The sequence below is a fragment of the Anabas testudineus genome, chromosome 9, assembly GCF_900324465.2.
Source record: "Anabas testudineus chromosome 9, fAnaTes1.2, whole genome shotgun sequence".
Lineage (NCBI taxonomy): Eukaryota > Metazoa > Chordata > Actinopteri > Anabantiformes > Anabantidae > Anabas > Anabas testudineus.
Genome location: NC_046618.1, coordinates 7,863,079 through 7,886,282, shown reverse-complemented (window position 1 = coordinate 7,886,282; position 23,204 = coordinate 7,863,079). Strand labels below are relative to the sequence as shown.

The following is a 23,204-nucleotide window of genomic DNA, read 5'->3' as shown; positions in this document are numbered from 1 at the left end:
TGTAGAGTATAGGTCAACATATACTGAAAGACAAAGGAGGACAGTGGCACAATGTACATGAAGACATTTCTTTATTGTGACACAGAAATCTCAAATGCCATCTGATTCTTTACATCTGTATAATCCATTTTAGATATGTTAAGTTTTCTGATGTGCAGAGGTAAGACAGTAAAAGTTAAGTTAATGCAACCATAAATAATTGTAATAAATATCAAGTAAATGTACAGCACACATTTTATCGCAACATCTCTTTGTATGGATATGTCCTTTTTGTAACTTTGTCTACCCCCCCCCGCCAAGAGGAGGAGATAGAAGAAGAGAGAGCGTCCCTGTTAGCAGCGGTATATCACCCTTCAAAAGAACTAAACCAAAATCAGCAAGCAATTCAACAATCCAATATGCGTCAATCAATTCCGTTGTGTTTTTCAGTGTTTCTCCAAGTAAAATGGCAAATTTTACTCACACAAGAAAACATGTTTCACCATGAGCAGAATAAATTGAATCCATCTGAGTACAAGACAAAAGTGATAAGATTACTGGTATTTCCAAAATTCATAAAAAATAACAACACAACAAACTGGATATCCAACAGACATCACCTAGTTTGCTCATTTTTAGAATCTTTTCTTGGAAGAGTAGTGCAAACCAAAAACTAAAATTATAAGGTGAAAGTGAATTAGCAATTCTTAAAAACTGCCATCAAACAGAACCTCAGTCTATTTACATTTTTTCCCTATTTCATTTTTACAAAGCTAGACATTTGGTTATGGGTCAAATAAGTGAACGAAAAAAGTTGCCTTTCAATAAAGAAAACTATGAAAAGGCAGAACTCAAGGTAATCCATCACTCCAGCTCTCCCAGTGTATGTGTGTAGATTGTGTATGTTGGGGAAGGAGGATTGTTGCACATTCAGTAGCAGTAGCACACAAACATTGTGGGAGAGCAGCTCATGACAACACCATCTCCTCCCTATTTTCACAAAGCAATGCAGGTTTCACAAACCTGAAATAAAAATATATCGGAACCAGCAGGCCTCTCACACTGTCCAATCTACCTGACCTACCATGCTGCCAAAGCTACTCGGATATCAAAGAATAAAAGGAAACTCATAAACTAATATATGATTAATATGAATTTTTACATGACTTAAATACCCTCTCTTCAGAAACTTGAATAAAATGTATTCGGCTTATATAGGCATAAGTTAGTTTGTCCATTAGCAGTTCCTATTTTTTCCGAAACAGGCAGTAAACTACATAATATCCTGTACAGCACTTGTTCACACCCGCCTGCTCGTAGCTGACTCGGTCAAAAATAGGCCGCGTCACAAGTGTTCTTTTTCTTATAGTAGTCGTACCTCCTTCAAATCTCAAATAATTCTGTTAGAGTCGTTTGGGTTTTCTCTTCACACGCAACCAGCATCGGCCTCTACAGAGAGGCTCCTACAGCAAAGGCATGTTTCAGGACATCACCCCCACAGAAGGGAGGCAGAGGGAGGCAGCTAGGTCACGCATTAGCCGAGTTTGTCTGTGGCCTTCACATTAAAGCAAAGTTTGGTCACTATATAGCAACGCTGAATGCTAAAAGAGAGAGCTCAGTAATCATGAATTGAACTTGCGACTGTAAAGTGCTCATCTGAAGTCGTCTCATTACTTTGTTAATATTCACAGAACTTTAGCAGAACCTTGTTAAACCCCCTGTTGAATTTATGTAACGGGACAAGGCAAACAAAAAATACGTCACTTCAATGACGTCGTCAAATTCAGTGCAACCAGAACACACACCTATCACGTGCGTCAGAGCTGGTTCAGATTAGCTTCCCATGAAATGTAGTACTTGTGTAAACTGCAAAAAAAATAAATAAATAAAATAAAAACGAGCAGCAGAGAATAAAGGACTCTGGTCTGTCTGAGAAGAAGGTCCAGGAATGTGGGTCTGTAGGGAGAAAAGGGTCAAAAGTAAGATAGGTAAGGATGCTGGGGAGGGGCGGGCATGTATGTTTGGGAACGCTAGGTTGTCAAGTCTTCTTAGCCGCTGAGAGGGTCCTCGCGGTAGTGGATGGCGTATCGCAGTTTCTCCAGCATCACATCCAAAGAGGTGTACTGGGGCAGTTTCACCATGAACATACAGGTTTCCACACGAATGTAGCGCGAGTCTGGCTGACCTGGAGAGGAGAAAAACACTCAGGTGTATTAAACCAAATCACCCAGCATTACTCTTCTGTAACGAGTCCTGTTATACGTGTTTCTACTGGAGTTTGTCATGATATTGCAGATATCACACACACATATGTATATGTGTGTAGCACATTTGTAGCAGCTTTTAGAGATATTAAGCTTGTCTAGTTGAGAAATGTGAGTACGTCAAGTGTTAAGCTATCTCATCTTTAGTGAACTTTAAACTGTGTGTCTTAGCCTTCAATTCTAAATACGGACTTAGAAAGCCCCGCTAGACTCCACTTCTGCAAAAGATGCGATTCCTAAACATCCGAAAGTGCATCTTCCAACACGGAAACAGCTGAGAATCTGTCCATCATGCAAAACATTTGCAAATGTGTTTGTGTGACATGTTGTTTGACATAGTCAAACTATAGGAAACAACATGTTCAAAGTCTAACATTCCAAGACATAATGATTATATTTTTAATTTTATTTGTGTAGCTGTTGATACCTGTTTGGGATTGCTTCCTATCCCCTTCTGTTCCCTCGACACTGTAAACTCCATGCTGATTACTGGGGCTTAAATGCACGACTACCTTACCATCTGATCACATAAGCACACTGTCTGATCACTAGCCTTTGTTCCAATGTATAAACTTTCTCAGACACACTGTCTAATCCCAGCCTTGTTAACACTTAGTTAACACCATTACCTGCAGCTCCATCAGGAGGGGCGATCTTCATGGGGTAGGGGGGAACATGGGCGGTGTCGGGGCCCCCGTCCTTGCAAGGGCAGGTAAATGGGATGCGCTCTTGGTTGCAAGCAAACTTGATAAACTTGCAGAGCTCCTCCTGAGTGAACATCTCCAGGGCAGCCCAGAAGAACTCTATGTGCTGGTCAGTCTCCATCAACCCCACCTGATACATAGTGTGAGCCTAGAAATGGAGACAGGATGACACACTGAGCTCAAATTTGATCAATACCCACCTCCAGGGCTTACTTTCACTGAATGTTTGAAATATATGCATCTGAATTACTAATATACATATCTGTTTCCATGTGCTTAGTAATGCAGTAGTTCCCACAAATCTATGCTTCACCTTGAGGAACTCCAGGTTGATATAAGGCAAGCCGCAGGTGCGCAGCTCCAACTGTAGGGGGCTGAGCATAGTGAGCAGCTGCAGGGGAATGATAGCGCCCAGCCCTGCACGTACTGCTGTCATACACTCCGTGTTCTGCAGCTCCCTCAATCGAAGGCTCCTCACAGCTCGTGCATACACATCCTTATTTTCCCAGCTTAACACACATACAATACATCAGAATAAAAACAGACTCTAACGTGCTGGAGATAAATACAGTTTATGCATGTACTTAACAATCAGTAAAGAAAGTTTCCTGTACCTGACAGTGAGGCTGCGACCTCCTTGACAGAGCTCCACCTCCTCACCAGTCATAGTGACATAGGTGAATGTGCAGCAGGGTCGGCTGGGGGAATCTGGACTTTCTCCTGAATGGTGCTGAGAAGAGATCTCAGCACAAAGACTCTCCAGCTCAGTCTCATCACTTACCTGAAGAGTAGAGAGAACAGAGGTCAAGTTAAGTTAAGCAGAACCATGGCAATAGCACATAAAGACAAAAGGCAGTCACTACTAGTCCCTTACACTTTCAAACTTTTTGACATAGTTGTAGGTGAGGACATCGGCTTCTTGCAGGTCCTGCTCCAGGTCGAGGGGCTCTCCCACCAGACCCTTCCAAAAAGAGCCTAGTAGGTCCAAAGGAAGTGGCACATCTGCACGGATGGCTATGCCGAGTAGTTGACCAAAGAAGTGCAACAACTGTTCCTCTGCATAGCTAATAGGGCATGGAGTCAGGATGTATTTTCCCTGAGCAAAGCAAAAAACAACAATCATTCAAATTACATCATGAGTGATTTGACTTTGTTCTGCCAGATGTTTATTAGAAAGACTATTCTTGGGGTTTTGATAATAACAGAACACACTGGAGTTTTGGCAGTGGATTGCAACATTTTCTCCCAACCTACAGTGAATGTTTTCAGACTCAAAGTATTTCACAGTTAGGGTTCAAAACCTTGAGGAAACAGAGATTTCAGAGGACATCTGTGTATTGTTGAAAGAATAGAGCATGCTTTTTAGTTTACTGAAGACAAAACTGAAAGCAGAAAGACCGATCCACAAGGAAGCAGCAACTAAAGGTGGCAATGCAGCTCAAGGGAGGATACTCACAATCTGGTTATGTCCATGGGGTCCAGACTTCAGGCAGTCATTGACTTTAAACGATTTAAAGTACGGTACTAAAGATTCTGGTTATATTTAAAATTATGTCACTTTGTCCAAATACTATTGAGCCCCTGTATATGGCGGTACTATGCTTACGATGGCAGTAATTTGTAAATAATAAATGCCATATTTTTGTTAAACTCTTTAACTACAGCTGATAGTTTACACTTCAATCACATCTTAATTGTTTTATTTCAAATCTATAAAGGCTAAATCATAAAAACCCTATGGGTGTCCAGATACCTCCTGGCCTAACTTTAAGTGCTCAAAAACAGACATATGACACATGACTGAAAACAACTTACCTTGTTACGGTTGGCTGCAGCACTGGGGCAGGGTAGCAGCAGAGAAAGGGCAGAACTCTGTAACTCCTTACACACCTGCCACAGGAAGTGTCTAAAGGAGCCACCTGAAGTGACACATTCGTCAAAGCTACAGTTAGGTTTGGAGTTGATAACAACAAGCAACATTTGATAAGTAAAAGACTGAAAGGAAATACAGAAAAAGATGTGAAGGAGAAATTCTAACTTGTGCCATGGACTTCCTCTCCAGTGAAGCGGATGTTAAAGGCATAGGTCGGATCTCCTCCACTGGCGAGTTTCACACAAAGCTGGGATGATGGCACACAAGATAACTGGCGTGCTGCTTGACAGAAATATGTGTTCTCTGATGATCTGATCTCACCTGAATAACAAACGCCCGAGACACAGACAAAATGGTTACTAAGAACCAATACAAGTGATATGAAATTTGAAAATATAAACTGGTAAAGAAGTGAAATGGATTGTCTACCTCCTACAATCTCTAGAGGATCCAGTGTGATCTCTGGGGCAGCGTGGTCAGCTGTTCGCTGTACTGTGGCATTCAGTACTCTGTTCATTACTGTCACCTTAGTGTCATAGAAGGTTAGTCCTGTAACAAATGAAGAGAAATGAAGATTAAAATAAGATCTGATTACATTCAGTGGGTTCAAGTCCAGTCCAGATGCTAGTATTTAGAGATTTTACTCACCTTTGGCCTCACTTAATAGTGCTGCAATGCTGTTCTGATAGGTTTGTGTCTGTCTGAGTTCCACTAGTGGCAGAAAGAAACTCTCCAGGGTATTGTTGAGAGACTGCAGCAGGGCAAAGCGCAGGCGCAGGCTCTCCACAGGCACATCTGAAAGAAGACACATACAAAAATGTATTCACAACAACAACAGCAAGTGTGAACTATGCAGCCCAAATAAATGTCAGAGCACGAGGAAGTCTGCCTTTTTGACAGTTTCTTACTGAGCAGGCAGGCCACACGAGGATCAGCAGTATCACTGGGATCCAGGTAAACTTCGTGAGGATGTAGCCTGGCTGGGGTGATAGCCAGGTGACGACACAGCCTGTTGATGTATTGCACCAATGCCACATCCATTTCCAAGCTCCACTTCCTGCTTGCCTTCTGGGCGTGACGAGTGTCTATACAGGTGCACCTGATATAGAAGAGGGCTGCTGGTAAATGGAGAGCTCTGAATATCACACTTATATTCAAATGTACTTGTATGTTGCAAAGGAAACTGATTATATAAAGACTACAGGACGCAATTCAAAATATTAGAAATAAGAGACAATTACAGGAGTGCTGTAGTGACAGCTATATCTTAAGGAGCATTTGGGTGAAACATGAGCTATACAGTTTTAAACAACTGCATTAGCTTCCTTTGTCGAATGAATCACATGCAATATCAGTTGCATTCAATAACAAATTCATAAGTTGTAGTATATTTTTACCCCTAAATCAGTGCAATTGTTTTTTACTATTACAATTTTTATGTTAGTACATTGCAACAGAATGTCATTTCAATTTAAAACTGGATGCTGTACTTGTTAAAAACTGGTAAATCAGAATGGACAAATTCTATAGAATCATTTCAAAACGTCATTTGATAAAGTTCTGGAGATTACACATTTTGTTATAGACAAAACAGCACATTGAGTTTTCTGTGTACAAATACTGCTGTGTATGCACAACACTATTTGAGTTACAGCAGAGTTGGAAATTGGGGTCAGGCTCTCCCAACCTCACCTTTCAAAGTGGAGGTCATAACCACAAGCCAAAATTGCCCTCCAGACGCTGCGGATGTCCTGCTTGGCACGGTCAACAGCAAATTTATGGAAGCCTTCCAGTGTCAGGTACTTTTCCTCTGGGACTAAATAAAACAAAGTGGTATGTGAGGCGGTTCACAGCTCCCAATTTCAACACAGGACTGAAATTTCTTCTAAACGTGTCTGATGAACAGTAAAACACATCAACATACATTTGACTCCCAGCTAAAAAACAAGGATGAAAACAGAGATCCTTATGGGAACATTTTCCAATTGCTAACGCTAATCCTACTGTCTATAACTGAACCATCCATCAACTAACATATTCGGTAAGGCACATGTGATAACTGCCAACCTTCAGTTTTCTTAGCAGGGGATTTTTCTACATCCTTCTCTTCAGGTCTGGATTTTTCCGGAGATTTTGGCTTCAGGACTGTCTTCTTCTCACTCAATGCAGTCCTGACAGAGGCAAGAGATCAGCAAACAGAATTCCATCAATGTGTCAAAGTGTAAAAGCACCTAAATCTTTGCATGCACTTCAAAGTGTTGTGTGCCAAACAGCTCACCTGACACTGTTAAGCACAGACTTTTCCTTTGTGGGAGGTTTGGTGATGGGCCTCTTGGTGCTCACAACTTTGCCTTGATGCTGCTCTTTTCCTGTCTTGCTGTACTTGTTCTTATTGGGCTTGGGAGTGCCATACTTTCGTAGAATCTGAATAAACACCCACAAACACATACATTTGACATGTGAACTGCACATTATTACAGTAGAAATAATTTATAAATAACTTATAAAGTATGTTTTGTTAAGTTATGTTCAATGGCCATTTGTATTTAAGTGTTCATAGAATTGCCATACAACACTTGCTATTTACCTGAGTCAACTGGTCGTCAAGCACTTTCTTGGGAGGTCGAACATTAGTAAAGAAAGTATGCAGAAGGTTTCCAGGTGTCTGAGAGTTTATCTGTTCTTTGCTGAGGTAAATGTCAGACACTTTAATTGGTTTGGCCGGTGTGAGGCTGAGCATCTGCTCCGAGTGCACACAGCTCTTAAAAATATCTGTGAGGACATCTCGTGCTCCTGGTACAAGCTTGTCACCTTGACAAGTGGAGACAGACCGTTAAACATTTATAATGGCAGAACTAAAGTCAGTGTAGATAAAATATCTAGTCGAACACTTACCTCTGACTGACTTGTCCAAGAAGTAGTCTTCAAGGGCAGAGCTGCCCTGTGTGTCAAACAGGCTTTGGTTAACACTAGAAGCTGTGAGGATCTCCTCATTGGTCAACTCCATCAGCTCCTCTTCACCTTCCAGACTCGACAATCCAATCAGGTCACTGCTGTTAAAAAGACTTGCACGGATTTTTTCCACTTTGGCCCGAGAGCGAACCTAAAATTTAAAAAGAAAACATTGTATTTGCTCCATACAAAACAAAATCAAACAGCTTAGATATGTTATAATGCTCTTAATCGACCCACCTCGATGACAGCGTAGCCCTTGATAGGCCTGGCCATGGCTGCACTGCTGTCCTGTGAGGTGACTGTGTGCATAGAGCCCCCATCTGAAACCGATGGTGTTTCTGCATTGTCAAGAGGCTCTCCCAGGCTGCCAAGACTCCCCAGGCTTCCTGTACTACACAATGAGGTATCTAGACTCTCCTGACTAGAAACAGTCTGGGGGTCTTGGGGGCCCTGCTGGGGATACGTAACAGCAGATGCTGCAGCAGCAGGGACGAGAGGTGGAACAGCTAGCAGCTCCTGATCAACAGAAAGTTCACTGGCAGTTCGAGAGACTCCCTGAGAGGAGCTACAGATAGAGGTCTGGCTGGTAGATGCTGAGGCGCTCACACTCATAGCTGGAGTAACACTGCTGGAGCTGTCAGGACTCTCAGGACCTGCACTGTTTGGGAATTGGCGCTCAGGTTCAGGGCCTGCTTTGCCATCCTGTGGGCTAGAAACCCCAGCTCCAGCTTTAGGTTTCTTAGGGTCTTCTTCCTGTAGAGGAATGAAGACTTCATCTTTGAAGAGCCCTCCATGTGCGTTGCAAGCCCTGCGGATAGCATTTCGAACCACAGCCTCCTCCAGGTGCGTGGGGATACCTGAGAGCACTAACAAGCGACTGTGGGCAGTGGGTCCCACAAGGGCCTGGCAGGCATCTGCTACTGCATCACTAGTCACACTTAAGCCCTGCGGGTCCTTATTGGCAAGATGTCGCAGGATCATCAGAAGAGTGAGGCAGCGGTGGAACCACAGCATGTCCTCAGGTTTACTGCCTGCCATGTTCAGCAGGGCACTGTCACTTTCTGACAACCGTGCACCTCCACTACCCCGTTTCCCAGAGACTGCTGCTGCCACTGCAGCTGCTGCCCTCTCACGCTTCATCTTCACCTTCTTACGTTTGGATAGTAGACTGGGACTCTGTGGTGTCTGGCCTGGGGACGATGATGAGGATGAAGAAGAGTCACTCAGGTTAGGGGCGCTAGTGGAGGACAGGGCTGCCACTGAAGAACTGCCAACATTGAGGGGGAGCGTGACCTCTGCCACTGCCAAACACACCTCCATCAGAGCATGGAAGTAAGTCGAGAACCGGCTGTGCTCTGCCCCCAGAGCTAAAGCAAGTCCACCAGATGAAGGCCCCCCTGCTCCAGCACCTCCAGCAGTCCATCCCTGTGTCTCCCGGTCGTAGAGCTTTCGGAGTTCTGTCTGCAGGGCCATGAGTACTGCGAGGCAGGGGTTAAGCAGCAGAGCAATGGAGCTGGAAAGGCCAGCAGGGCTTTTGCGCTGCTCTAAGTGGTGAATCTTCCGCAAAAGTTCAGCTAGCAAGTGAAAGATGAGTTCTTTGATGGAGGGAGCCAGATCAGTGGTCCAAAGCAAACCACCTAAAACAATAAGTAGAGAACAATGAAACCTGGAATTTTGGGATTTAATCTCTTCTTGTGTCTAGTATGGTTTATTTTTTAGGCTTCCAAAGTTCTTGACTTATGGAGCTATTGATATCAAGAATTGGGGTAAACTAAGTTACAAACTCAGAAGACTTGTTCATATAAGAGTTGACATTTTCTGACCTACTTTATTATAAATAGATAAGTTGTACTTCTGAGACAGATTGTGATTGTAAGGTAGGATTTACTACGCTTGTAGTAGAATAATGTACACACATACTATAAGGTTACTACAATAAAGGTTAATGAATAGCAATCGTTAAATATGACAAAATTTCAACCTACCTAGCAGTTCTACCACCTGCAGCAGCACAGATGAGGGCACTGTGTCCAACTCGTCCTCTGATCGTTCACTGCTATCTCCCTGCTTCCATGTCAACAGCTGTTCAGCAAAAGCCATTGCCAGTGGAAACTCAAGCGGCAGAGAGTGCAGTACCAGTACAGCACCAGGAGGAGGCGACACACCTAGCAGTAAGACAATTGGATTATGAATTCTTATAAAAAACTTTTTATAGAAGGCGAAAGCAGCCTGTATAAATTTCCTTTTGGGAGTAAAGATACTTACCGAGTTTAATGTGCACCTTATCAGTGGGGATGATAACAGAAGGGTATTGGTTGGTGGTGGGAGGTGGGGTAAGGCCTGTGTTAGTAGGTGAGGCATCCAGAGGATAGCACACAGCCTCCATCAGATTTAGTTGGCCATTTCTACGCACTTTGTGACCTAGTCCATACACCATGACTCGAGCCCATGGAGCCTTGTACAGGCTTGAGCTATTGGCATGGAAAAGACAGGGGTTATTTAAAATAATTAAACAGGAAATTAATTGTAATTAATTGTGTAAATGATATAAGTCTTAAGAACAATGGTTTACGTTCAATGTAGCAAAGTAACTCACTCTTTGCGGCACCCTAGCTGGCTCTCCTTGCAGGACACAATCACAAATGCAGCACCTGGAAAGCTGACATCCATGCTAACCTTTGACTCTGTCACAGGAAACTCCTCGGATGTAAACTGCTCTGGTGCATTCTGTCAAAGTGAAAAGCAATATAGGAGAAGTTCAGCCACTTCACAAAAGAAAGACGTTCATTAATTCAAGCACTGATTGGCAGAGCTCACCTGTAGGAAGCAGCAGATCTGTTTTGTCAGCTCCAATAAGCTTTCCTCTCCTTGATGCAAAGCACGGGTGATGGCCACTGTCAACCACTCCCGGATGGGCTGAGCATTGCCCTGATAGAACAGGTCTGTGGGGGAGCAGCTTTGGCCTTGGAGGTTATGAAGTAACGACTGGGCCAGAAGGATAGAACTAGAACTAATAGTGCCATCTGGAGGAATAACAAAATCGCTGCATTGAAAATACACTGAAGATTTACATTACTTCAAAAGATCCAGTTTTTCACAAGGTGTATTTACACTAACCAGGGAGGGGTGGAGCCAGCAGCTGATTAGAAAGAAGCTGCAGGTGCTCCAAGGTGATGTCACGAATAGCAGGAATATGGAAGAGGCGAGTGAAGGTGTGGGGATACTTGGGGGCAAATATGTTGAGCAAGGCCATGCGGCAGTATAACCGAGCCAGTGCACTCTCACAGCGAAGCAGTTCCCTGAAAGGAGCAGTAAGTCAACATGTTTAGGACAGGTGCGGGATGTATGATGAGCCTCTCCCTGTTAGGATTCTACTTTACCTATGAATCTGAATGTTGCTACTGTCTAGTGAGACTAGGCCATTGGCCGCAGTGCGTCGAGATCCAGCAGGTGGGCGCTCCAGCATCTCAATAGGATACCAGTACCTCACCAGCACCCCCTCACTGCGCAGGTAGGTTTCTACCTGTACCAGCTCGTTCACCTGAACAAACACATGAACAGGAACAAGTGAATTTACCAGTAAATTTTCTTTGAAGGTACAAAACACTGAAGCACAGAAGCAATGAAGTGTGGTACTCACAGAGTCCACATCCAGCACTACCCCATGCAAACCAAAAGTCTTCAACATTCCTCGGATAGCAAACTTCGGCAGTGCCGTTCCTCCTGTAGTGCTATTAGTATTGTTGCTGTCAGGACAGCGGATGACCACAGTCAAGCCTGTGTTGAAAAAGCAGATTATCATATATTAAAGTGGCTACAGAATTACTGTGCTTACTGTGTTCCCTCAACTTTGATTTCTTTTAAAGCTAAAGTTCAGCTTATAGTGATGTACGTAAATGGTACCTTTGCGAACTTTGTCCATAGTGAACTTGTTGGCCTCATCCTTGATATCCTCAATTGTAGGGAGGTAGAGGTCGCGAGGGATGCCACCATTCTCTTCATACAGGAACTCAACTGTTTGTCTTGCAATGTCAACCATGCCTATTGTCATTCAAACACAACACGTATGTAAAAAATGTGACAGCTGTCTTTGTGTAACCTGAATTACCCTAAAACTGTGAAAAAATATGCTTATAGAAAGAATGAGTATAGTTTAGTCAATCATCAATTTTATAAACTGACATCTGGATTAAATAAACAGGTTGTTAACTTTTGACAGTCTGATAATCAGTTAATTTAACTGTAGCTCTATAATTGTTCCACCTTGTCCCAGTTTGTTAAAGGGTAATGGCGCTCATGCCCCACTTGTATGTTGCATGAGTGCACCTAAGTTATTAACAGGGAAGTAGAAAGCACTGCAACAGTAAGAATGTGATTCAAAAAGGGGAGCACCCAGCTGGGGTGAATAAATGAGTACAGGGGAAGAAAATTGACAGGTTTTTCTGACAGTTTTATCTTTCTACATTTTATATTTCTCTGCTGATCTATTCTTTTATTGCAACCCACTGTCACTCTGTATTGTATTCATGATTAGATTCAAATTTAAAAATGCTTTCACACCATTTTTGTGGTCATGGAATTGCTGAATATTTATTCCTGTCTTAGTCAAATGATGTAGGCAAAAAGGGCTGAAATGTTTTGGTGCACAAGACTTTACCCAGCTGCAGCGCTCCTTTGATTTGGTCCAGGCCAGATTTCCTCTCAGCTTCGTTACGGAACCGCCTACGAATGGTGGGGAACACTTTGGTCTCCCAGGCCTTGACGAGCAGGGCATAGTGATCCTCCTACGTTCAAGCACAAAATAAATATTGACATATATACATAACAATACAACATTGTTTAAATACATGGTTGTGGTGGGGGTTTCATTCACCCTTGGGACATCGTCGTCGTCCTCATCATCAGTCTCATCATCTGCGATGGGTGGAGGATGTGGGTCAGGCCCAGAGGTGACCAGGTTCTCATAGCTCAGTTCAACCTTGTAATGGCACGACAGGTCACTGTTGTACTCTGTATCAACAAGAAAGAAGAGACAATGATGACTTTTAACATATGAGATGTAAATCATAGAAAAAAGTAGTATTTTGAAAAGCATGCACATTTTAAGTTAAAGATCAAATGAGGACAAACATACGCTGCTGAGCTACTGCAACGGCTGCGATTCGACAAGGGGGTCCATGGGAGCCAGAGTCTGAAGTAACACTTGCACCTGCATCATTATCACTATCTGAAGCCATAGCAAAGGGCAGTGCTTCAAAGTTTGCACTTATTTCTTCTGCAAGGTCCACACATAAGTCAGCTGCATTTCTGTGAGCTTGGCCTTCTGCGTATGCAAATGGTCGGCTTCCAAAGTTGGCGCGTATCTTTGAGTTCTACAAAAAATAAAAAATAAACAAATGTAGTAATGCTGAGGCAGAAGATAATATCTATTACATATAAGTAGTAATTGACCATGTTATAAAATAGCTTACCAATAGTCCAAAAACACATTTCAGTTAGGAAACACCCACCTTTTTTTGAATGTGTACCAGTGGCCACATTCCACCAGCTACATCCTCAAGAATGGGGCTGAGCCGCTGGCCGCAGTAGGTAAAGTAGACCCTGCCTTTGGGGGCTTGACCAGGGGGTGGAGGAGTTCCTTCAGAACGCTCCCAGCCTATTCCAGCCACGTCACCTGTGTTAAGGGCAATAAGTGATCTCTTTTGTAACATGCTAACAGCATACAGCTTGAATCAAAGAAGCAAGATATGCTTGTCAGACAGCTTTCTGAAAGAGCAGCCAGATAAGATATAATGCTTTAAAGAAGCTTAGTTTACATCAATATCATATGTTGCTGGATTTCTAAGTTGACTAAACAACTAAAGAAAAGAGTTAGTAATGTTATATTTTACATTATATTATATATAATATATATTATAATGTGAAAAACATATTTTGTCTCCTGTCTCACCAGGAAGTAGAGCCACATCCAGCCTGACACTCTTCCACTGCAGCAGACTGGAGCCATTATAATGCACTGCCCTACCATTACTGACACAGACAGACAGGAGATAGACACACAAAAGAAGGATCGCAGTCAGCACTCAAGTCAGAAACAGAAGAGGGAAAAAGATGGATTCAAAGAGCTGATATGCAAGTTGACCTACTTATGAAACAGACATGTGCCAACAGGGTTGGTCCATGCTCCATCTCTCTTTTCTGCCTCAGTGGCAAAACCAAAGGACACAATTGGGCCACTGTCTTCCTCAGAGTCTCCATAGGAGACAATCTCTATCTCCCAGTAAAAGGAAGGAGCCTGCAGCAACAAAGAGAAGTAAATAAGAAGAAGATGACTGTGGGCAGGCTGCAAAAGTTGTGCATGATTTCATCTCACTACTACTTGTTTAAACAAATTGAGATGGCAAATATTAATGTAGGATGTGATGTGCCTACCTGAACTGGTATAGGAGAGGTGGCGTAGATGAAGGTGCCCCTGGGCAGCCCTCCTCCAGCACTTGGATCAGCCAAAAAGGTGACAGAGGTCAGACGGGATGAGAACATGCAGGCACGAACTGGAGGGAACACTCTGGATGGACACCAAGTGATCTCCTTGGGCTGGTGAGGCAAGCACATCAAAGGAATAAGAAGATAAGTGGTGCTAACAAATCTGTCTGTTTAATACATCAAAAAGTCTTTGAAAGTTTCTCAGTGCAATCAGTTAAGGTTTGAAGCAATATTTAAAAATTTCACACTTTAAGTATCTTGCCTTCATCTGCCAGCCAATTAAAACATGTTAAACTCATTTTTATTGGTTTTCCAACATCAGTAGTTTTTTCAAGGTTAGGTTTTTTAAATTATCTCTTGGATAAAGGAAAACCATTTTTTCCACCTTAATCTGTTATGAATATGTATTTTCTGCTTCACCCAATCCACATGTATTTTAGTTACATTGGTCTAAATCTTCATTGTGTTTATTGTTGTTTATTGCAAAACCCAAATTAACAAACAACAACTATACTATAAAGTTAGTACCTGACGTCTGTCCGTCTGCAGTGGTGGAGGAGGAGGTCGAGCACAGTCCCGGTATAGCATTCTCACTCTTTCACATTGAGTTTCAACCATTCCTAGACGCTCTCCTGCACAGAATGAGAAGAATCAGTAAGACACACTGCTGCCACCAGTCTAGACTGTTACAGACGAGATACATCTATCGTATATTTGAGAAATCTTAGGTGACGTGATATGCTCACCAGGGCTGCATTCTTGGGCAACCAAGTTGAGAACCTCAACAGCAGCAGGACACTGCTGAATGAACTCTTCACAGAAGGAGCTATCCTCCAAGAGCTGTGCCATCACCAGACAGGCCCTGAAAAAATACCATTTTTGTACAACTAAAATAAAAGTTTATCATCACATTATCAGAATTACAGTCTAAAGGTTGCAGACATGTTGAATACAACACTGCTAAACTTTAGACCACCAGTTAACTTTGGTCTTAAGTAAAGCTCATCACCCTCAAGCAGATAATTCATTTACATCAGTGTTTACTAACCTGGTCCTTATTTCTGCTAGCAAACGCACAGCGGCCATTACCGGACTGGAACCATCTCCTGTAGCTGGGAGAGATGTGTGAATGGAAAGACTGCCCTCCTGTGGCAGAAGCATGGACTGCACTGCTTGTACAACCTTTTCTGTGATTGAGAGCTTATACAGGGGGAGGGCCTGTTGGGGTTTAATTTAAAGAAAGATGAAGATGAGATTCCTGGAGAAAGTTTTCATTACAATAAGGACTATTTTGCATTTGATGCGGGACTTCTTACCTCAGATCTGGGAGTGCAGAGGCGTGATATAGGTACTGTCAGTATGTCCGAGGCTTTGCAAGTTTTCCTGTACTCACAAGAGGGAAACTTGACTGTAGCGATGCCCTCCTGCTCATTTATGGACATGACTATGCCCACACTGCCCAGCACTCCTTTGCCTACCACCTGCAGAGGAGCAATAGAACAGGAAATATGCCTGCAGTGAACGTTTTAGTACTTTCAATGGAAAAGACTATACAAAGCTGAAAAGTTTTTATATAGGATGCAAATTATAGTAGTTATTATGGAATTAAAACGTATGCATAGTATTTTTACAATAACAAACCTGGACCTCAGAGCCAATCTTAATAGTTTCTTTGAACCCTCCAAGGGCACAGAGTGCAGCAACAGCCTGTCTGCCAATGGCCTGCAGCTTAGCCAGCTTCCTGCCACTGCTGCTGCCATTCTCTAGAATACTCTCAGCATACTTTCCCAGCTGGGGGATAAACATTAGCGCCCGAGAGAGCACCTACCACAAAACCCAAGGGAGATGTATTAGGCTTATAAGCAACAGTAATCATAAGGGATCAAATTAAAGTCAGACTAAAGAGAAATTATTTTTATTATTTTAATGATAAGACACTGTTGTTATGACAATAACATTAACAATATAATAGCAATCATACCAGTAAGTTTAATAACTGCTGTGAAGATAAAAACATGCTAATTATTTACTTTTTCTGCAGTGCTTGTCCAGATCTGAGCAGTGTTGGACTCAGGAGCAGTGAGCAGACTATGCAGCAGAGCAATAACCTCAGCAGCCATACTGTTGGCGACATGGCCACTGATGAAAGGCCTGACAGGGTCTGACCTATTCGAGGCAGGTTTTAAGAAGAGATGTTACAATCACAATGAAGACTGATGTGATAATGAAAATATGGTATAATGTTAAATCACTGAATCAAAACTTACCTGGCCAGATCAGCATTCCTGTCCCGACAAACAGCAGTCTGAGCAGTTTTCTTCTTGTCGCCAGTGGTGATGCCCCCAGCAGTCTCTTGGGCCAGAGTCTCCACAGGTGGACCAACGCTCACTATCAGACCAGACTGAGCCCACTTGTTGGCCTTCCTCAGGGCAGCTGATGCCTCCTCTGTGATCACCTCACAGCTTCCAGTCTAAAAAATAGATTTCAATTGGATACATTTTAGAAATGAGTAAAATAAAATTACTATTCATGTGGTGAACATACGCTAAATACCTTGGTCATGTCTCTGTCCATCTTTACCACCTTTTCCATGTTTGCTCCAGTCCCAAGCCGAAAAGGACGTCCCTCTGAGCTGCTGCATTTTGGACAAGGTGGAACAATAATAATGATAATAATATTAGAGAAACCTAGTTGAAACTGCAACTGGTACATCAAAATCACAATTATTACAATACATACCTGAGAAGTGGTTGTAGAACCTCATGAGAAGACTGATCCTCTCTCTTGTGGATAAAGATTGACAGCTTGCCATCAACAGCCTCTCCCTCCTCCCCAACATCCTCAGACTTCAGAGCTCCTTTGGAACTGGCTCGAGACAGACTAGTGTCTGGCTCAGAGGAGCTGGGGGAGAGCAGAGTCTGACAGCCTGGAAAATAAGGAATACAGTAATTATTAAGAATTATGACTATGTAGTTATTTATTCAGTGTAGCATATTTCTGGCATTTGTTTTAAGTGGGTCCCCTCAGAGGGCACATCATATAAATTTATGTAGTACTGCTAAATAAGAGACCAACCTGGCACTACATAGTCTGCCAGCTTGGCTAGCAGCAAGGCAGCAATACGTGAGGCGGGGTCACTTGCATCCTGTTGCTCAGCATCTAGTGTGTTAATAGAGTAGCTCCACGAGGGAAGGGCCACATTACCACAGTCCTCAACACTCATGAGAGGCAGGGCAGCTCGGCATAGCTGGAGGATGATAAGTACCAGCTTTGGCGAGGGTCTCTGATCAAGTAGCAGAGACAAGAGCTTGGACACACAGGCGGGCTGACTCAGGATAGCTTTACCTATGTGGCTCCTGAAATGCAAAACAAAGTAGCATATAAAAACATTATATACATACACAAATATCTACACATTCAAACATATATAAATATGTGATATACATATACAATATAAAAAGTTACCTGGAAAGGTCATTGAGAAGACTGAGCACATCCTGTAGGGCATCATTTCCTGCTGCCTGATTGCCACAACAATCTGTGGCCCTAGCCAGGTGATTGGTCAACAGGCTGGAAACCTGTCGTGCCAGACCAGAGTGCACTGCATCTGCTGAGCCACCTGTAGAAGAGAAAAAGCAATTCCTACTAACCCATCATTATGATATACAAGGTTGAACATCTTTAAAGTTTCCTAGGTAGAGTAAGTTTTTTACACCAATAAATTCCTTGATTGCAAGCACCATCAGAGTGAGTAGCTGCAAATGTTTTATACCTTCCACCTTCTCCCACTCGATGCATCGATTAGCCAGCACTTGGAAAGCAGCCCAAGCCATGGTGGCCACCTTCTGCTTTTTTGTCTGCTTCTCATTAGAGCTACAGTCCCTCTGACTACTTAAACTACACAAGCTGTCCATAAGCTGCACCAGCCCACTTCGAACTAGGCATTGCTCCTCACTCCTGTGATAATACAGATAGAAAAGAGTGAGCAATAAAAAGTACAAGAATATATAATAAGAGAGACTTTGGAGGATGGATTCTCTTACCTGGTGTAAGGGATTGTGCAAAGCAAGCCAATACTGTTGGCACAAGCAATAGGATAGCGAGCACATAGTGACACCACAGACGTCATGGTCTCTCCAAAGGCCTCCTGCACCTGTTCTACCATTCCACCACAGGTCAGCTCCTCAATCCTACACAGATGGCACATAAACACAGATGTGTTGAGGAACCAGTCACTACTAAAACTTTGTTAATACTTTAGCACAAGGGTTACAATGGATGATTAGATATAAGTATTTCAATACAATTCTAATGTAGTTACATGTGTACGTCCAGTAGGTTTAGATTGCTTACGTTGAACTCCTCTTACCTTGGACCACCTTGCAGTACCATAGTGACAGGCCCCACCAAGTGGGTTACTCCACCCACTCTAACAGCAGCAGTGAGCAATTCCCTCATATGAACAAGTGCTTGCTTTCGTGTGCTGCCACGTCTCCATCGTGTCTGTGCAGCAGACAGGAAACTGCTGCTTGACACCTACCAAGACAGAGTTAAGAATTTCAATGCCACACCAGAATTCACCTACTGATTATCATGCAACCTACCAACTCAATTTAAAACATACAGCCTGATCAGGTGTAGTCCCAATAAAGGCGAAAAGCTGTCCCAGCAGCACACTGTATGTTGGTTTGTCACGGCTGTCCTCTATGGCCAGAGACTGAAGCAGGGTAAACGAGCTGCTACGATGACTGGTAGGGTGGTGTCGCCTCCTAATGGTAAACACGGAAAATGAGAGTAGATTAAACCACATCATTTAGCCTATGATTCACTAACATTAGCTTTCTCAAGCAAAAACAGACTAATACCTTTGAGGTGCATGTGTAAACTCCAAGTCTTGGTTAGCAATCATCTCCAAGTCAGAGGGTGCAGACATGCTCCGCAGGAAGACTGGCTGCTTCACCATGGGCATCACTGTTTTAGCATCTGATACAGACTTGGAGGCTGATGCAGAAATCAAGAGGAATTAGCTCAAAATCAAACTTGTTGCTTCTTCTGTCCCCCATGACTAATGTCTTGGGGTAACAATGGATGTCAAACAAAAATACAGGCCGACAAATATAAAGTCTGGCTATAGTGTATTTCCAAGAATGAATTGAAGTCAGACTCTTGTGTTAGTTACATAACTGTATCCATTGATTTAATACCAATATTAGGTTTGACAGCATGTGGCTTGAACATCTGTTTGATGGGACTGGTCTCTCATCTTTCAACAGGATTTCGCTTAGCAACCGACTAGTAATACTGTATAGAAGTGTACCTGTCCCTGGTGTGCCAGCAGGTGTGGTGGTTAGGCTTCTGCAATGCGGAGCGATGGTAACATGAAGAAGCAGCTCAGTCCGGTTCATTAGGCTCTTCACAAGTGCCTTAGTTTTGGCGAGTGGAGTGCTACTCCTGTGTGTGGTGTTTACCTCCTGAAAGAACTTTTCCCTGTTGGGGTGGATGCATAATGTTACAGGAAGGACTGACGTATAACAACTAAGATAATCTGAGAGGTAATTTGGGATCATTTTGAATAACTTGCCTCAGTGCAAGGACTACATTTTCCAAGTCACTAAAATCAAAGGGGGCTTCCTTCAGGGAGCAGAGAAGTTCCAGCTCCTTAATTTTATTCTAGTCGCCCACCACAAAAAAGGAGAAACAATAAATCATCAAATCAAATAGACAAGGTAATCTCAATGTAAACTGTGTGTTTTGAGAGGTGTACCTCGAAGAAGTGGTAATCGTGAAAGAAAGGAGTGTTGTCCTCCAGCTTTCCCTGCTGGGATTCTTCTACCTCATTCTGCCACTTCTGTTCCAATTCTGCTACACTCTAAAATCAAAGGAGATAATTAGACACAGTCTTGCACTCTGGTTATGTTCATGTGCTTTTTTAAGCCTAGAAGCAAATTTTCTGGTCAACCTCAGTCTTTTTTATAATTTATAACACATTCTGCTCTTTTACATAGATTTCCTTATTTTCAAGGCTCTACTGTAACATGGTCGCTGGTTTAAATCCAGGCCTGTTAGTGAGGGCTGTGGAGTTTGTATGTTTGTATCTATGTCAATATATCAACTTTATTATATGAACTTTATTAGCACTTATTAACATTGTTAACACATACTGTACAAATATCTAACCAAAAAAGTTCTAGACTAGCATAACTAATTGAAGTAGTGTGTTTTTAACATTTAACAATTTAAAGCATCATTTTAAATACACATTCTTGCTCAGAATTGGATGCTCACCTGCAGCTGACGCTCCATTGCATTGATTTTCTTAAAGGTCTCAGCCATGATCTTACAGACCAAGTCATACTCCTCTGTGTGATCCTCACGATACTGATAGTTGACGAGTGACTGCAGGGCATCCACCAAGCCCAAATGCTTTATAACACAAGATACGATAACCTCCTCCATAACATCTGGTCTGATCACCTCTCTTAAAGAAACAAAATGTGAAAGTGAAAGTTACATAATCCCTCAGGCAAGAAAACAATAAGTGCATCTGGTAATATTGGGTATGCAATGGCATTAATAATATCACCTTATTAATTCAATAAATACACAAAATCTCATCAACTATGAAGAGGGGGTGCTACAAAAAAGGCTAGTGGAACAGAACCCAAAATTGAATAAAGCCATGGGGTGAACAAACATATAGATGTCTTTTCCTATTTTAACGTAGGATATTTCTGACTAGTCAGAATCACATGAATTATCTCTTAGTTACTTAATGTGAGAAAACATCTTTTTTGCTTCAAATATCTCTTTTCAGTAGTATGTAATAACTGGAATGCCTGACGTTAGTGAATGTATCTTTTTGCCACTTGGGGGCAGTAATACACACAATACGGAAATTACATGCATACCCTCTATTACTGCTACATCATGAGTCTCTTACTTGATGCTAGGACGAAACTGTGGCCGAGCCCTTCCAGACACCTCTCGCAGCCTACCCATGATGCCAGGTGGGAGCCGGATACGGGGCAAGTCAAAGTAGCTCCCTGGCATAAGGCCTGGTGGTGGGATGAGCACATCAGAGGGGTAGGTGAACTCCCGGTCTTCCTCGATTGTAAGTGGCAGAGGTGAAGGGCTGGGTGTGAGGGCAGGAGAGATGGCACCATTTGCTTCAACCTGCCACTGACACCTAAAGAAATAATAAATTCTGTCACCAGTGTGTCGTATTTGCTGCCTGCATTTTCCTGCATTTCACTGCATACAAGTGAAGAATGTAAGCAAATCCTACATAGCTCAGTATGGCATTGACTACATGGGTAATCAATACCATCGTGGACATATGGTGCTATTTTTAATTTAGCTTTGTCACCTTTGCAGCAGCTTTGAGCAGAGCAAATCATGGCAGGCCTCCTCCTCTCTTGTAACCTCTGGTCCATTATACAGAATGCGGAGCATTGAGCAGGCTAACACTGACAGACCCAATGCAAGATCTGCCAGGAAGGGAAGGCCTCCAGAAACATCCTCAGATGACTCCTGAAAACAAAAACAAACAGCATCTTCAGAATTAGCTGTTGTTTGTCATGTGCTACATTGCCAACATGACTTAATGGCAACAAGTACAAATACTTGAGTAGTGACAGTGCTCTCATGTTTTACCTGAGCTCTGACAGTGCAGGAGAACCCCCACATGGCTTTATCGGGGGTATTGTGTTCACGTCCACTCCTCATCTCAAAGGAAAATGTCACAGTATCTCCTTCAACCTAAAACAAAACGGGACACAGAAAAAAGCAGCTCTTCACAATTGTATGTGCATCCTGGGCTCATTGTGTACGTTTGTCCAAAACTGCTTCTTTTACCTTGACAAGGTCTTTGGGCCAGCCAGTCCCCAAAACACTGCGACTGCCATATCCCAGAGTGTTTCCTCCATATTCCGTTACTTTACGGCTGTTGGTGTTGGGGCCAGCATAGATTACCAACTGAAATATCAGAGAAAACATTTAGTGTATTTTCCCATTCAGAGCTTTGCTATGCTCACAAAATTACAAACTATATATGTAAGATCTAAAAGAATGAAGGCCACTGTTGTACTGTTAAGAGTCATTACCTTGTCATAGTCATACTGTGAGGAGCAGCGAGAATCAAAGCGAAGGTACAGGCAACGGGCTCCAGGGATGTGTACTGTCTCCTTGAATTTGTAATTGTCCCTCACAGGATGCACTGTCTCTACTGTCTTCCCAGCAGCCCATGGGGCAGGAATCTTCAGTCCCGTCAAGAACCCAGGCTCCTCGCGCTCATCAAGAATTCTATCAACAATACAAACAGATAACACTTAAAAAATCCTCTTGCTAAAATCCTCATTATTTGTGTAGTAACAAGATTCGAAAACTCATCAAATTGATTAATTGTGAAAACTTTTTAATATTGTTACAGTGGCCAGAAAACATACTTGTCATCACTAGCACAAGTCTTCACCCCCTGCCCTAGTGTGCCACCCACAGGGAGAGGCTCTTCAGTGAAAAGTGGACACTGAGTTTTAAGTAACAGGGCAGTCTGGAAAACAGAGAGTACAAATAAATATTTTATGTATTGTTGACTTTTCTAATTGAGGAAAAAGTTATTATAGAATGCATTAAAAAAGTATTTTGGACTAGCAAGACTTCAACCTGGCTGGTGTACAGGACGAGCTGCACCAGCTGAGGCATGAGGGCATCAGCAAGGGTGAGGGTCTGAAGATTGGGATGCATCAGAGACGTGAGCAACACTGGCAGCAGGTGCCCAAGCATGGTGGCCTTGGTTACCTGTTCCAAGCCTTTCAACCTGAACATCAAGAAGACAGAATACAAAAATAAATTAAATGTTGCTCTGATGCATCCTAGTAAAAAAACAAGACAAATGTTTCATTTTAACAACATTGCATCCATAAACAATTTCTCATACATCGTTTCATT

At 42.6% G+C, this 23,204-nt stretch overlaps 1 protein-coding gene across 2 annotated transcripts in view; it reads right to left on the bottom strand.

The window, feature by feature from the left end:
• Positions 1-64: 64 nt before the first annotated feature.
• The window catches only part of LOC113151202 (probable E3 ubiquitin-protein ligase HECTD4), a 35,308-nt gene continuing 12,168 nt past the window's right edge, over positions 65-23,204 (bottom strand). For both annotated transcript variants that reach the window (XM_026344092.1, XM_026344093.1), the window contains exons 19-76: positions 22,920-23,073; positions 22,703-22,806; positions 22,361-22,559; positions 22,113-22,232; positions 21,912-22,016; positions 21,625-21,788; positions 21,199-21,444; positions 20,544-20,736; positions 20,023-20,127; positions 19,840-19,928; positions 19,576-19,745; positions 19,124-19,259; positions 18,883-19,027; positions 18,628-18,794; positions 18,302-18,448; positions 18,031-18,215; positions 17,724-17,877; positions 17,334-17,614; positions 16,998-17,184; positions 16,812-16,893; positions 16,526-16,728; positions 16,289-16,424; positions 15,900-16,082; positions 15,575-15,739; positions 15,307-15,476; positions 15,005-15,120; positions 14,787-14,890; positions 14,208-14,369; positions 13,922-14,070; positions 13,726-13,805; positions 13,286-13,449; positions 12,910-13,147; positions 12,649-12,785; positions 12,433-12,559; positions 11,679-11,816; positions 11,416-11,552; positions 11,156-11,316; positions 10,893-11,074; positions 10,593-10,798; positions 10,372-10,502; positions 10,041-10,246; positions 9,761-9,940; positions 8,013-9,412; positions 7,716-7,923; positions 7,408-7,631; positions 7,099-7,244; positions 6,888-6,991; positions 6,513-6,636; positions 5,729-5,919; positions 5,469-5,615; positions 5,250-5,369; positions 4,986-5,141; positions 4,763-4,866; positions 3,822-4,043; positions 3,562-3,728; positions 3,261-3,456; positions 2,873-3,095; positions 65-2,164 (exon numbers count right to left, since the gene is read on the bottom strand). In XM_026344092.1, coding sequence (XP_026199877.1) covers positions 2,028-2,164; positions 2,873-3,095; positions 3,261-3,456; positions 3,562-3,728; positions 3,822-4,043; positions 4,763-4,866; positions 4,986-5,141; positions 5,250-5,369; positions 5,469-5,615; positions 5,729-5,919; positions 6,513-6,636; positions 6,888-6,991; positions 7,099-7,244; positions 7,408-7,631; positions 7,716-7,923; positions 8,013-9,412; positions 9,761-9,940; positions 10,041-10,246; positions 10,372-10,502; positions 10,593-10,798; positions 10,893-11,074; positions 11,156-11,316; positions 11,416-11,552; positions 11,679-11,816; positions 12,433-12,559; positions 12,649-12,785; positions 12,910-13,147; positions 13,286-13,449; positions 13,726-13,805; positions 13,922-14,070; positions 14,208-14,369; positions 14,787-14,890; positions 15,005-15,120; positions 15,307-15,476; positions 15,575-15,739; positions 15,900-16,082; positions 16,289-16,424; positions 16,526-16,728; positions 16,812-16,893; positions 16,998-17,184; positions 17,334-17,614; positions 17,724-17,877; positions 18,031-18,215; positions 18,302-18,448; positions 18,628-18,794; positions 18,883-19,027; positions 19,124-19,259; positions 19,576-19,745; positions 19,840-19,928; positions 20,023-20,127; positions 20,544-20,736; positions 21,199-21,444; positions 21,625-21,788; positions 21,912-22,016; positions 22,113-22,232; positions 22,361-22,559; positions 22,703-22,806; positions 22,920-23,073 — 10,477 coding nt within the window. In that variant the 3' untranslated portion in view covers positions 65-2,027. The remainder of the gene's footprint in view (positions 2,165-2,872; positions 3,096-3,260; positions 3,457-3,561; positions 3,729-3,821; positions 4,044-4,762; positions 4,867-4,985; positions 5,142-5,249; positions 5,370-5,468; positions 5,616-5,728; positions 5,920-6,512; positions 6,637-6,887; positions 6,992-7,098; positions 7,245-7,407; positions 7,632-7,715; positions 7,924-8,012; positions 9,413-9,760; positions 9,941-10,040; positions 10,247-10,371; positions 10,503-10,592; positions 10,799-10,892; positions 11,075-11,155; positions 11,317-11,415; positions 11,553-11,678; positions 11,817-12,432; positions 12,560-12,648; positions 12,786-12,909; positions 13,148-13,285; positions 13,450-13,725; positions 13,806-13,921; positions 14,071-14,207; positions 14,370-14,786; positions 14,891-15,004; positions 15,121-15,306; positions 15,477-15,574; positions 15,740-15,899; positions 16,083-16,288; positions 16,425-16,525; positions 16,729-16,811; positions 16,894-16,997; positions 17,185-17,333; positions 17,615-17,723; positions 17,878-18,030; positions 18,216-18,301; positions 18,449-18,627; positions 18,795-18,882; positions 19,028-19,123; positions 19,260-19,575; positions 19,746-19,839; positions 19,929-20,022; positions 20,128-20,543; positions 20,737-21,198; positions 21,445-21,624; positions 21,789-21,911; positions 22,017-22,112; positions 22,233-22,360; positions 22,560-22,702; positions 22,807-22,919; positions 23,074-23,204) is intronic.